A 14547-nucleotide genomic window follows, 5' to 3' on the forward strand; every position below is an offset into this window, starting at 1 on the left:
ATGGACTCTCGGGCCGTATGTTTGACACCCCTGCTCTAGAAAGACAAGACGGGGTGCCTCCTACAATGTACCAATGTTCCCTAGGTCTGGGTTTTCCAAGACTAGGTCAAATGTGCCAGTTCTCTTCCTTGTACTGGAGTCTGTAAGATGAATTTAATAGTAACATGAGCTGCAGGTTGCAGTATTGTATTGCACCGTGCTTCAGACTGACAGACCTGTCAGGTCTGGTGTCTTTCGGCGTGCTTAAAGACTGTGTGTCCCAGTCGGCTGGCAGGGCCTTTGAAGGTATGATGGTAACTCTATTTCTTTCCCCTTGGTCTGACTGAACCTAGTCTGCACTTAGCCTAAGTGCTGGTGTCAGCTGTTACCAGGTACCCAGTCTGCATGATAGTCACAATATAATGACTCACCTTCTTGTATCTTGACCTAAAATAAATTCCTCTACGAGGCAACAATCTAGCAATATTGCCACTGATAAGACGTGTGACGTTTGATTATCTCTTGAAGGTGAGCCACCATCCACCAATCTCAGCTTGTCACGCTGATTCCAACAAGTTCACCTTCTGGCAAGGTAGGTTATCTGTTGAATTACAGTCACACGCAGTGTGCACTTCCTCTATGAGGTCATGGGTTGTCTTTTTCTTGACGGCTAATTCTGCCAATTTTCTTCTCAGATGTGAGATGGAAAAACAAATTCTGGGGGAAATCCATGGAAATCCTACCCATTGGCACAGTCAATGTTATGCTACCAAGGTAATCCAGCTTTGGCCCTATTATTCAGCTACACACACACACACACACACACACACACACACACACACACACAGTCCCTCTCTGTGTAACATCCTTTAGATGTTCCTTTGGAATGGACCTTCTGGCGGCCAAACTAAACGTCTCCGCGGGCCCAGTTTGGTCCCCACTGTCATTCGCTATAGGAGCTACCTAAATAACTCCATAACAGTGGCCTTACCTACTTAGAGCCATCAGGCCTCTGCCCCTTCACCCTGTGGAGTGGGCTCTATGCTGGGTCCTGGGAAGCTTTAAGGAGCTACTGTACGCCCTACTGAAGTTCCCCTGACTGGGTTAGGGAGGAGTGAGATGGGCTGTGCTCTATTTTCCAACCTGTGAGAAATGAATCAGAAAGACAGAGGAGCAGGAAGGGGGGGGGGCTGCTGAATAAGCACATAGATTATAGGAGATTGCCAGCGTCTCTGCCTCGACAGAAAATGAGATTGCACAGGTACCCACAAGCCGCCACTGTTTTGTTTATGAGACTTGTGATTATGTTGCCCAGTAAGCATCTCAAAGACACAGACCGACTTAATAACTATCATTGCCTGTGATTACTGTAGATATCCTGAGAGTGTTTCAGGCTTTTCACACTAATCGCTATTGTGTCGTTCAGCTTCGGTGACCACTATGAATGGAACAAAGTCACCACCTGCGTGCACAACATCCTAAGCGGCAGAAGGTGGATCGAACACTACGGGGAGATCACCATTAGGAACACCAAAAGCAGTGCCTGTATCTGCAAACTCACTTTCGTCAAGGTAAGACATCGGGTGAACTCAGCTGTGGATATGACCCGTACAAACACTATGAAGTCCAAAGACAATTATGTGCTGAGAAATCGCCATCCCTGTGAAGCGTTTATCACATCACCATAGCTGTCTCTTTCATTTGGAAATGTAATTATTGTCTATTTGTTACCTTTCAGGTGGGGGATAAATGCTATTTATCTTATGGTCACAATGTTACTGTTAACATTTTACTTGCAGGGAAATTACTGGAGTTCTAATGTCAATGAGGTTCAAGGGATCGTGATGGACCAAGAGGGGAAGGTAGTGCATCGGCTGTTCGGAAAATGGCACGAGGGCCTTTACTGTGGAGTCCCGCCCTCTGCCAAATGCATCTGGAGGACAGGTAACCACGTTAATCATACTGTCGCTAAGCAGGATGCTTTGAACTGTTTTTTTGATTGGATATCTCCTTTCATTGAGCAGATAACAGCATTAGAGTAGAACATATGCTACTAGTACATGAGACCATGATATGGGAACAAAGAAAGTGTTGACAATGGTGTCAACAGTCCAGACAATTAAAAAAAAAAAGGACTTGAAACGGATTCTTGATTCTTGTGTTCTTCCCTCAGGCTCTATGCCCACAGATTACGAGCTGTATTATGGCTTCACCAGGTTTGCCATTGAGCTCAATGAGCTTTGCCCTGAGATGCAAGATCTGCTACCACCCACAGATGCCCGCTTCAGACCCGATCAAAGGTAGAGTCAGACAGCGTCACACTTCCAGCTACTGTGAAGGTTGTTGTAATGCCCAGGCAGTATGAGAAATGCACTGTGTGCTACTGCTGCCACCTGTTGAGAGAACGTGGTACAGTAGCATTATCATGCAGATCTGACTGTACTGGACTAGTGAACCATTGCAGCTTTAGTTGTACTCTGATATACATTTTCAGAATTGATTTGTGAAGCTATAAAAAGGGCTTAAAAACGAGTTTTGAAATCAGAAATAAGACATCAGTCAAATAGTATTTGTACGGGTAAATATGTTGATAAGCTTTGTGTATTTCTCTGCTGAGGGACACTTGACAGTGTATTTGAGTCATAGTGATGTTGTTTCTCTACATTAGGCACCTGGAGGAGGGCAATGTGGAAATGGCTGCCTCAGAGAAGCAGCGTATCGAAGACCTGCAACGCACCAGAAGGAAGTGGCAAGAGGAGAATGACATAAAGCACGAGCCACGCTTCTTCAAGTAAGTACAGAGGATAGAGGGTCATTTACAATGACGTAAAGTATAAGCCTGGCTAGCTTAATGGGGGAAGAACGAGGGGTAGATTGGGGAATGTATCCCCAAGATCGACAGCAATACATCTGGCTGTTCCTCCTACACTTGTGTGGCTGAGTTGTCATTATCCATTCCATTCATGACATTTAACTCCCTGACGATTTCATTGATTGCCCGTCTCTTTACTCCCAGGAAAGTGGTTGATGCCAATCATAGGGAGCGCTGGGTCACTAACAACACCTACTGGGAGCTTCGCAAATCCCCCGGCTTCATCAACATGGAAAACCCTAATCTATGGTAGCATATGGATCGCTATACAGACCATATCATCATCGCTGACAGAGGCTTTTTCCTATGCACAATACGGTTTTCAAATGAACGTCTCATTGACAAGATGACAGTGTGGAAGGATACAAAAGACTTCAGAGCTGAGAGATGAGTTGGACCAACCGTCACCCTGTTTGGCACTGCAGCCAACCAGTCACCCATCCAAGTATCCTCTTGGATCCCCCTCATTGAGCTTGCTGCAGAGGCTGGGTTGTCAGGGCAACAATCTTACCACGTAGATCTATCCTAAGCTGTTTTGACTTCAGAGGATGTCCTTGCCTTAAAAAGTCGCCTATCCACACCACACATTTGAAAGCTTTTAGTGAAACCCACTTGAGTTCTGAAAGCAGTTTGATTTAGACTAGTGTTTGGATTAGGTTTTTGATTACCTATTACTGTATATGTATCATGCATGTTTAGAGTGCAGCTTTCATTGGCATATGCTATATAGACTATAACAAAAATAAAATTGAAAAAAGTCAGATATTTTTGCAAAATATCTTCAACTCATAGAATTTAGTGAAAATGTAACTATTATACAGTATTGGCAAGATTGCTCTTATTTTTGGATCAGCCTTTTGTATTAGTTGAATCTGTGTCATAGCTGTATTGTTCTCTCTTGGGACACTTTTTTTTTTTTTTGCAATGAATTTGTTTTAGTCACTGGTATTGATGGACGTTGCTGTATACTGAGAGATTTCCTCAGCAACTCCAAAAGACAAGCCCCTTGAGCGGAGACTTTTAGTTCCAGTTTGCCTGGAAGAGGACCATCATTACAAGACTGGCCCAACTGCTGATGCGTAAGCACTGACCTGAGAAACAACTTCCTTTTTGACCCTTCATGTCACTTACCACAACTGTTATTGCAAACCACATATAAAGACAATTCTTTCCCTTATACAGCTGACATTCAAACTAGTTTTAATAGTTTAAGTTAAAAGAAAAGTTTTAAAAAGTAATTATAAATATAATTGTAATGTTCTTTCATTTCCTGTACTACAATTTCTGTGTTTTTTGCTGTTTGCAGTTTAGCCTGTAGTATAACTGAAAGGACATGTGTAATACTAACACTCAGGATGTCTCATGATGATCTGAAGAGATTCCTACCCAGAGCGTTTGGCCTTGTGCCATACCCTTCTGAGGAATCAATTTAAAACCTGGTCACTTATCTGGATACATGGTTACTCGACTCATCTGTGATTCTGTCCATGTATAGTGAGGGAGCCAGTGGGCTCGTAGAATATATTTCCGTTTCACGCGAGTCCGGTCTCGCGTTATTTTCCGACCAAGCCACTAACTGAAATGTCATAGTGAAAGTGGAGTCCTCCTGTGGCAGTATAGAGGTCAATGTGTCCTCTACTGGGAACCACGTGACTCATGACCATTAGACCGTCACAACTACACCAGACTGACTACCCCCCACTTATACAATTAGTGTTTTATGAAACACTAGAGCCTCCTACTGTCAGTTCTTTGAAAATACTTTACATGAATTCATATGTATGTGGAAATCTGTTACGTAGAGGCCAAGGGCTTGAGTAAGTCAAACAACTTTTATTACGTTGTTTTAGAATGTTCAGAACTTTCTGCTTTTGCAAATGGCAGAATGTGGATGTTAAAGCCAAAGACCAACATTTTAATAAATAAAAATAAACTCGTTCAAGTTCTGTGGTTTTAATTAGGTAGTTACGATACAGCTAATGCTATTATATTTGAATATCCTTTAAACATGTGTCCAGTTCCTAGAGTTTACTGGTATATTATCCTTTACACCAATACAATTTAAACAGTTTAGATCTTTTACTGCCAAACATTTCAGCTTTAATGTATATTTCATGTTCCCCTCCCTCTATCACTGTGTGTAGAAGTCAATACACAATGGTTACATTTGTTACATTACCGCAGAATCTGTAGAGTGAACAACATTTTTACATTGGGATTATATTTATTTGTTCTTTGAATTGTTTTGTCCAGAATGAAGCCTGAAATTGAAACAGGAAAAGTGGTTTTATGTTAGAAATATGTAGAATTGAAATGTTCAATTGTAAAGAGAACTATTATTGTGTGCACTATCCTGTGCAGTACTGCAGACTAGATCCAAAAATTATAGATAGTACCATATTGTAGCTATGTATTCAGAAATCAATTCTTTGTCAGTGTCAATTCCACTTGCTGTGCCTTAATACATTTTTATTAATGCCTCTCACACAAGAAACCCCATACAAGCCAGATAAGAAAACCATTTAAAATCGAATAAAACTACTTTCCCCACAGAGTATTATGTACTGAATAACGACGGTCAGGGAATGAAAATGTTCTGAATGTGTCACATTCCACCAAGGAGGGAATGTAGTCGTCTGAAATCTTGTTAAGAGGGAGGGAGAATGGGAGACTGTGGTCACACTCAATTGACATTGCCCATAAATAATCTAGAAATTCCTTATTTTCTGTGCAGTCACCCACTCATTTGTGATCACTGTTATTGGCAGTGCACTACATGTAAACAGCGGAATATTCCTATCCCTTTTGGATTAGACGGCTGCAAAGACTACACCATCCACTTTAACACAGTACCTTGTCCATAAGGACATTTGAGGATAATGTACTTTGTAAAGTTTTAGTTCTAGATTAATACATTTGTTTTCAGAGAGACCTGTAAAAAAAGAGACTTGTTTCATCAGAGTAGAACAGTTAGACCTGAGTAATTCATCGGTTACAATGTTTATATCTGCATGTTTAAATGACATAGCCTGCCAATGAATGTTGCAAATGCCTTACAAAATATTTTATTTTCTCAATTGGGCTTTTTCTTTTGAATTTTGGACTGACTTGTACCACTACGCACTGTGTCAGCTGAGTTCTATCTATTTTCTAATGGGTACCTTCTAAAGTGCAATTGTCTAAGTACATATCTTTCCATGAACACTGTACACTGCTGCTACATAGTGCTTGTTCTAATAAAAAGACAGAAAACTCAGTGGCGTCTGTGACACAAACTGTTTCACTATTTACCAAATCCAGCCATGCATTAGGTATAGTAGTGTCATGGTAAGTACCTAATAGTCAGTGTATTAACACCATCGTACTCCTGCACAGTAGATGGCAGTAAAGGACTGTGTGGGCCTTTGCCAGTGAATCAAAGACAAGTGAAGGAATTCTTGCACCGGGTTGAGATAATATTTTGTGACTCCCTTCCCTATTTAGTTGTTTTTCCTGTCAGCACTGCCACTACCATGTTGACCCAGACCAAGAGACTAGAGTACTGAATTATTACCATCTCCCCCACAATCATGTTTATATAGGTCATTCTACAGCACTGGTTTAAAATTGGAGGTCAGGGGGGAAAAAAGGATCAAAGGTCAAATAAATGTAGGATGAGGCCAATGTCAGGTAGATTTATTTAACATGTCTGTCACACTTCACATGTAATAAATATGTATTAATATGGTCAGGTATACAGCACGCGCTTGGGATGAGTCCGCCAAAACATCGAGACGATTTACAATACACCTTGTTAAAAGGAAAGGAAAATGTGATTAAACCGCCCAGTCTCGGCTCTGTGACAGTAACTCAGGACAGGGTGGAATTCGGGTTGTAAAAATCCTCCGTAGTCGGCCGATAACATTTCGCAAGACTCTGTGTGAAGGCCGACACAAACTCAAAATCTTCAAAACACACACACAGCAGCATGACTTTCATATACAGCTGACATAACTAGGCTAGCTACAACATTACAGGCAGACTGAGCAAGATGACGTCACCATACACAACAGGGCAACTACCTGCTTAGTCATCAACATCAAAGCTACCAAGATTGCAATTATTGGCTCTTGCTCATTTGTAGAATGAAGAGACGATAATGGCAGTCTTGGTCTTGAAGTCTAAGTCAGGAGTTGTCCAGATGTTTCGGAGAATGCCATCTTGCTACCATTAACTTAAAAAAGATACATTTTACAAAAAGAAATGTGTTCATAATCTAGACATGTGGTTTAATATCCAGCACAATTTCACCTAAACAAGCTAAATGTAACTTTCTAATTGAGCAGTTGTTTATAATGATAATTGTTGGGAGATAAAGTCACTGTAAACAAAAACCTGCTTAATAGTAGTGTTCTTTGTAAATACATGTGGTAGTTGAAAAACACCAGTCCTTCTCCCTATGACTGAATAAAACAGTAATATGGTCTTAAACCAACCAAAGCTCAAAACCTTTACTCTAAAATCAAACAAAGTGATAATGGACTCTTTTTAATAAGCCGATTAGAAAATAGGGGTTAATATTGCTATGGAAAATTATTTCCGTCATGTAATTGAATCTTGATTTGGCAGAGAAATAACCAATGAAATAAAGCAGAGATCATTTAGAAGATCAAACCAAATACAACATGTGTAATTAATGTATAGTGTTTGTTCCTACATAGTTTATCCAATAGACCCTTTTCAATCGGCTTCATTATTTTGGGAACCTATAAGATTACGTTAAATTCATTATTTTCTCATAACCTTAAAGGTAAACGAGTCCAAACCAGTTTCCATCACTAATTTTGTTCAGTGCAATACAGTTTTAAATTGTGTATCATTCAATAAATGACTGCATGTCCTCAAACTGGCTTATAAAAAAACAAGGACAAGGGGATAAATTGGAGACTACTTTCGATATGTCGACATTTTGGCAGCAAAGTCATTCAAGACTAGTGTCCATTCTATTCCCTTGTCCCTGTTTTTCTACGGTACATAACCCCCATGGGATTAGATTTGTTTTTTTGCGCTGATCTTCTCAAAGTAACTTCAATATCTGACAGAAACCATAGGTGATGAACGGTGTTGACTGTCACTGTTACAAAAACAACTGGATTGTTTTGTCTGAATCGCATGATTCCTATTGATACTGCCTTCAATATCCACCAATTTCATATGGAGTAAACACGGGTAAAGAGTGAAAACAATGGTAGATGGAAGATAGCTACACGTTTCGGTTGTGATTAAATGTTTTTTTTCTCCTCCTCAACTTCTTAAATATGTATTGCAGGTCAAACAGTTGTGACGTTTACTAGGATCGTTCATTTGATCGAAGCCATGATCTTGATGTACTGAAGCGCGCTGTGCGCGGCGTCATTGTGTGCGTTGCCGCAGGAGATGCCCGTGCCGTGGCATACGGTGACAGGTGAGGTGGACAGCTCTGCCAGGCACTGGTACTGCCCGTTCACAGTCAGCTCATCTACCAAACACATCACAAACACACTCTACAATACACTTGGAATATGCCCCCGTTTAGCTATTCTTGAAAACACAAAGTTAACATCTATGATCAGTAAAAGGAAGAAATAGCTCCTTACCAATGTCAAAGTATGTGACTTCGAAGCCCTGCTCATTGGACAGCTCCAGCATCATCTGGATATAGTCGGTGTTGGGAATGCTGAGTGGGTTCCTTCTCAGGAGAGACATCTTCTCTGCTGAGGAGTTACGCAAGTTCTCCAGACGGACACTGGGTTTCGGGGTCTGGAAAGAGTTGGTCAAAGATCACTCATTACATTCAATCTAAACACCCTAAATATGTTTTACCAAGGAGGCCAAATGAGAGGAAACATCCTACATACCCATGTGATTTCAGGACAGCCAGACAGATTTTGAAGTTTAGCCACCATCTTCTCAGCAGCTGCCTTTTTGGCCACCTTCTTGGAATTTCCCATCGCTATCGGATACACGTGGATGACATACTTATAATTGACTAAACTGAACACTTTGCATTTGAAAGAACATAAGCATTGTGTTTTTGCATTGATAAAAGTATTTAAACACTTTCTGCTTTTAAAACGATAAAGCATTCAGAAAGAACAACCGTGGAGCCACCCTACCTGTCTCTGTCAGTGACTCCATTCTGCAGGTAACAGTGAACTCTCTCTTGTGAGGTGGGCCCGCCTCCATGAGAACAGTGTATTCAGGGAGGCGCCATCCCCGCTGCAGTGCCAGCTCCTTTTGGGAGGAATCCATAGGAAACATACACTACATGACCAAAAGTATGTGGACAACTGCTCGTCGAACATTTCATTCCAAAATCATGGGCATTAATATGGAGTTGGTCCCTCCTTTGCTGCTATAACATCCTCCACTCTTCTGGGAATGCTTTCCACTAGATGTTGGAACATTGCTTCAGGGACTTGCTTCCATTCAGCCACAAGAGCATTAGTGAGGTCGGGCACTGACGTTGGGTGATTAGGCCTGGCTCACAGTCAGGGTTTCAATTCATCCCAAAGGTGTTCGATGGGGTTGAGGTCAGGGCTCTGTGCAGGCCAGCCAAGTTCTTCCACACAGATCTCGACAAACCATTTGTGTATGGACCTCACTTTGTGCATGGGGGCATTGTCATGCTGAAACAGGAAAGGGCCATCCTGAAAGTGTTGCCAAAATGTTGGAAGCACAGAATCGTCTAGAATGTCATTGTATGCTGTAGCGTTAAGACTCCCCAGACCATTATTTTACTTCCACCAAACTTTACAGTTGGCACTGTGCATTGGGGCAGGTAGCATTCTCCTGGCATCCGCCAAACCCAGATTTGTCAGTCGGACTGCCAGATGGTGAAGCGTGACTCATCACTCCAGAGAACGTGTTTCCACTGCTCCAGAGTCCAATGGCAGTGAGCAATACACCACTCCAGCCGACGCTTGGCACTGTGCATGGTGAACTTAGGCTTGTGAGCGGATGTTCAGCCATGGCAACCCATTTCATGAAGCTCCCGGCGAACAGTTTTTGTGCTGACGTTGCTTCCAGAGGCAGCTTTCAACCGAGGACAAAATTTTAACACGCTACCCGCTTTAGCACTTGGCGGTCCCATTCTGTGAGCTTGTGTGGCCTACCACTTCGCAGCTGAACCGTTGTTTCTCCTAGATGTGTCCACTTCACAATAACAGCACTTACATTTGACCGGTGCAGCTCTAGCTGGGAAGAAATTTGACAAACTGACTTGTTGAAAAGGTGGCATACTATGAAGGTGCCACATTGAAAGTCCCTGAGCTTTTCAGTAAGGACATTCTACTGCAAATGTTTGAAATAGCCGAATCCACTAATTTGAAGGGATGTCCACATACTTTTGTATATATAGTGTACATATTAGGAAAGACATGAAAACAACCCATCTATTCATTATCATATGGACTTTTCTTATGTCACCTTGAAGATGCTCAATGCCAACATAAATGTGTTACTATGATTACAGCCCTGCAACAGTACACCGCCCTATTGTTTTACAAAAACACAATCTAAGGTCATTGAAGGGCAATAACAAAGACACCTGCAGAATCCCCACTGAGTTGGGTTGATCGTTGGGCTCTGCTGGGATGCCGTTACTCTCCGTCTTTATGTGAAGGCTGCAGGAGGGGATATCAGACGTAAAAATTTAATAATAATGTTACCTGACTAGAATGGTTGCAAACGCAACTTGTTGTCATAAATGCTCATTTTAGAAATTGTACATGTTCACTCACGGTGTCCCAGCATCTATTTCCAGAAGGTTCAGGGCAGACTCAGCGGCCTGGTGTTTGGCAGCTTTTTTGCTGGATCCTTGACCTGGGATATAACAGAATGACACTCACGGTATCATAGAAAGTACTGAGGATGAGGCGAACATGGGGATATAACTTTGAAGCCCATGTTGTTAATATCAATCCCCCATAATCCTCTAGCTAAGTAGAGCCTAATTTACATACTTCACAAGATGGCTCACCTGTGCAGGACACATCGCCTATTGTCACGTTGAAGATGAAACTGGGTTGGTGTGCCTCCCCTTCAGCCTTTTCCATCACGTACACGGGAAGGTTACCAATTTTGGTTCCGTATTCATGCAGAATTTGTATTGGCGTTTTACCAGGGCACGGTGCCTGAGTTTGTTTTATACTCATGCTGCGTAGAAAGCATGATTAACAGTTATTAGTGTCACTGCATTTGATTCAATAGAAATAGCTGTTTTTTTGTTGGTATTATTGACTGACAAATGATGGTACTGAATGAAGCCCTGATAACAATTTTTGCAAAAATGTTGCTAGCCTGCTAAAGGGGTTAGTTATAAATATATTTGATAGTGAGAATAATGCTAGCTGGCTGGCTAGTTAACGAGCATCAAATGCTTGGATGGAAACAAATCGAATGTAACGTTGGCTAACTAGAGCTAGCTAGTAGCATGACAGACCTCGTGTTGTTATTGTGCGTGGTCCTTATTAGTGTAGGTTGAAATCCGTCTTGAGACATGGCTAACGTTAGTAAACAATTTCGTGCGTAAAGTTAATATATTGTTGTACAAATGTAATTTATCTGCTGCAGAAACCGGCGAAATTAGCTGGATGGGGGGTTGCCGATTTGAATCAGCGTCTCGTCAGCAACATTAAACAAGTACTTTCGGGTTACGGAATTTCGGAAATTTTCCAAATAAAAGTCCCTCACGTAATAGTATAAACGTGTCAATAACCTGTATTTATTCATGATATCTGATAAAGAATTATCCAAACATTAACAATTATTTATATTTGTTAATATTTAAGTGATATTCGCATTAAATATGGGTTTTAAAATATGTTCCAAGGTTAAACTAAATGTGCCCAATGCAAATCAATGCATATGAAATACATATTGGCTTACGCTTCGAACACACCAACAGCGTTATTGCATTTTGGTACACCAGAATTACATGCGTTTCCAATGAAACGCTGTGTTTGCCTTGCAGCATTGTGTTGCAGAGGCAGTTGCAGTGCGTTTGGTGTGGTAGATACATTCGATAAATCCAATTTATGTCAAACTGTATGCGTAAACGGCTTGACAGAAATGGTAGCAGAAGGTGAATGTTGTGTTGTGTTGCATACATATCCAGATGATGCTGCATACTATTTTGCGCAATGACGCTGTCGGTGTGTTCGAAGCGTTATAGAGCAAAAATTATTCTTGGTGCCGCAGTAAAAGTATTGTACGGGAATACTCAGTAGGGGCAGTAGAATGTAAATATGGTGTCATTTCATGGGGTTCTGAATAATACGGGGTGTTGCTGGCCTTTTACTCCACTCCTGTAAGGGTAGGTAACAACACATCTGCCACGCTGATCCTAAACACGGGGGCCCCTCAGGGGTGCATGCTCAGCCCCCCCCCCCCCTGTACTTCCTGTTCACTCAAGGCCAGGCACGACTCCAACACCATCATTAAGTTTGCCGATGATACAACAGTGGTAGGCCTGATCACCGACAACAATGAGACAGCCTACAGGGAGGAGGTCAGAGATGGTCATGGTCCAAACACACCAACACAGTTGTGAAGAGGGCATGACAAAGCCTATTCCCCCTCAGGAGACTGAAAAGATTTGGCATGGGTCCTCAGACCCTCAAAACATTCTACAGCTGCACCATCGAGATCATCCTGACTGGTTGCATCACTGCTTGGTATGGCAACTGCTTGGCCTCCGACCGCAAGGCGCTACAGAGGGTAGTGCGTACGGCCCAGTACATCACTGGGGCCAAGCTTCCTCCCATCCAGGACCTCTATACCAGGCGTGTCAGAGGACGGCCATAAAAATTGTCAAAGACTCCAGCCACCCTAGTCATAGACTGTTCTCTCTGCTACCGCACAGCAAGCGGTACCGGAGCACCAAGTCTAGGTCCAAAAGGCTTCTTAACAGCTTCTGCCCCCAAGCCATAAGACTCCTGAACAGCTAATCAAATGGCTATTTGCATTGCCAGACTATTTGCATTGCCCCTCCTCCCACCTTTTACGCTGCTGCTACTCTCTGTTTATTATCTATGCATAGTCACTTTAACTCTACCTACATGTACATACTACCTCAATTAACTTGACAAACCAGTGCCCCCACACAATGATTGATCTGTACCGGTACCACCTGTATATAGCCTCACTACTGTTATTTTACTGCGGCTCTTGAATTATTTGTTACTTTTATGTCTTATTTTTTTACATATCTATTTTTTACTTAACCCTTATTTTTCTTAAAACTGCATTGTTGGTTAAGGGCTTGTAAGTAAGTATTTCACTGTTGTATTCGGCGCATGTGACATAACATTTGATTTGTTTAAGATTTGACTCTATAAAGTCTATGTATTCCATATACAGTCATTTGCATTGTGGCCAATGTGATGGACGAATTAAAAGGCCAGCAACACTCCATAAAAGTCCAACACTTCCTATGACCTAGCTTTTTGTATTCTAGGGTCTATAGTGAGTAGACTGGACCCTGGTTTTAAGGACACACAATCATTTTATCATTTCACGATATATATATATATATTGTATATTTTATATATATAATATATATTGTATATTTTATATATTTTATTTTATATATATACTGCTCAAAAAAATAAAGGGAACACTTTAACAACACATCCTAGATCTGAATGAAAGAAATAATCTTATTAAATACTTTTTTCTTTACATAGTTGAATGTGCTGACAACAAAATCACACAAAAATAATCAATGGAAATCCAATTTATCAACCCATGGAGGTCTGGATTTGGAGTCACACTCAAAATTAAAGTGGAAAACCACACTACAGGCTGATCCAACTTTGATGTAATGTCCTTAAAACAAGTCAAAATGAGGCTCAGTAGTGTGTGTGGTCTCCACGTGCCTGTATGACCTCCCTACAACGCCTGGGCATGCTCCTGATGAGGTGGCGGATGGTCTCCTGAGGGATCTCCTCCCAGACCTGGACTAAAGCATCCGCCAACTCCTGGACAGTCTGTGGTGCAACGTGGCGTTGGTGGATGGAGCGAGACATGATGTCCCAGATGTGCTCAATTGGATTCAGGTCTGGGGAACGGGCGGGCCAGTCCATAACATCAATGCCTTCCTCTTGCAGGAACTGCTGACACACTCCAGCCACATGAGGTCTAGCATTGTCTTGCATTCGGAGGAACCCAGGGCCAACCGCACCAGCATATGGTCTCACAAGGGGTCTGAGGATCTCATCTCGGTACCTAATGGCAGTCAGGCTACCTCTGGCAAGCACATGGAGGGCTGTGCGGCCCCCTAAAGAAATGCCACCCCACACCATGACTGACCCACCGCCAAACCGGTCATGCTGGAGGATGTTGCAGGCAGCAGAACGTTCTCCACGGCGTCTCCAGACTCTGTCACGTCTGTCACGTGCTCAGTGTGAACCTGCTTTCATCTGTGAAGAGCACAGGGCGCCAGTGGCGAATTTGCCAATCTTGGTGTTCTCTGGCAAATGCCAAACCTCCTGCACGGTGTTGGGCTGTAAGCACAACCCCCACCTGTGGACGTCAGGCCCTCATACCACCCTCATGGAGTCTGTTTCTGACCGTTTGAGCAGACACATGCACATTTGTGGCCTGCTGGGCTCTGGCAGTGCTCCTCCTGCTCCTCCTTGCACAAAGGCGGAGGTAGCGGCCTGCTGCTGGATTGT

The 14547-nt window shown here is 42.3% G+C and overlaps 2 protein-coding genes across 7 annotated transcripts in view; one reads left to right on the forward strand and one right to left on the reverse strand.

Annotated features, from left to right (window-relative positions):
* LOC115160791 (oxysterol-binding protein-related protein 6) overlaps positions 1-6107 on the forward strand; it is a 58857-nt gene extending 52750 nt beyond the window's left edge. For all 6 annotated transcript variants that reach the window (XM_029711198.1, XM_029711204.1, XM_029711203.1 and 3 more), the window contains 7 exons: positions 508-571; positions 675-753; positions 1406-1550; positions 1779-1923; positions 2153-2279; positions 2648-2770; positions 2996-6107. In XM_029711198.1, coding sequence (XP_029567058.1) covers positions 508-571; positions 675-753; positions 1406-1550; positions 1779-1923; positions 2153-2279; positions 2648-2770; positions 2996-3104 — 792 coding nt within the window. In that variant the 3' untranslated portion in view covers positions 3105-6107. The remainder of the gene's footprint in view (positions 1-507; positions 572-674; positions 754-1405; positions 1551-1778; positions 1924-2152; positions 2280-2647; positions 2771-2995) is intronic.
* A 393-nt stretch (positions 6108-6500) lies between these two features.
* Positions 6501-11519, reverse strand: LOC115160792 (interferon-inducible double-stranded RNA-dependent protein kinase activator A homolog). The gene is made up of 8 exons (XM_029711205.1): positions 11313-11519; positions 10851-11026; positions 10612-10693; positions 10419-10494; positions 8986-9103; positions 8728-8822; positions 8467-8629; positions 6501-8348 (listed from the first exon to the last, which is right to left on the reverse strand). Exons 1-8 carry the CDS (start codon positions 11369-11371, stop codon positions 8191-8193), a joined length of 927 nt encoding a protein of 308 aa, XP_029567065.1. The 5' UTR covers positions 11372-11519; the 3' UTR covers positions 6501-8190.
* Positions 11520-14547: the final 3028 nt, after the last annotated feature.

The sequence above is a fragment of the Salmo trutta genome, chromosome 24, assembly GCF_901001165.1.
Source record: "Salmo trutta chromosome 24, fSalTru1.1, whole genome shotgun sequence".
NCBI classification, from domain to species: Eukaryota; Metazoa; Chordata; class Actinopteri; order Salmoniformes; family Salmonidae; genus Salmo; species Salmo trutta.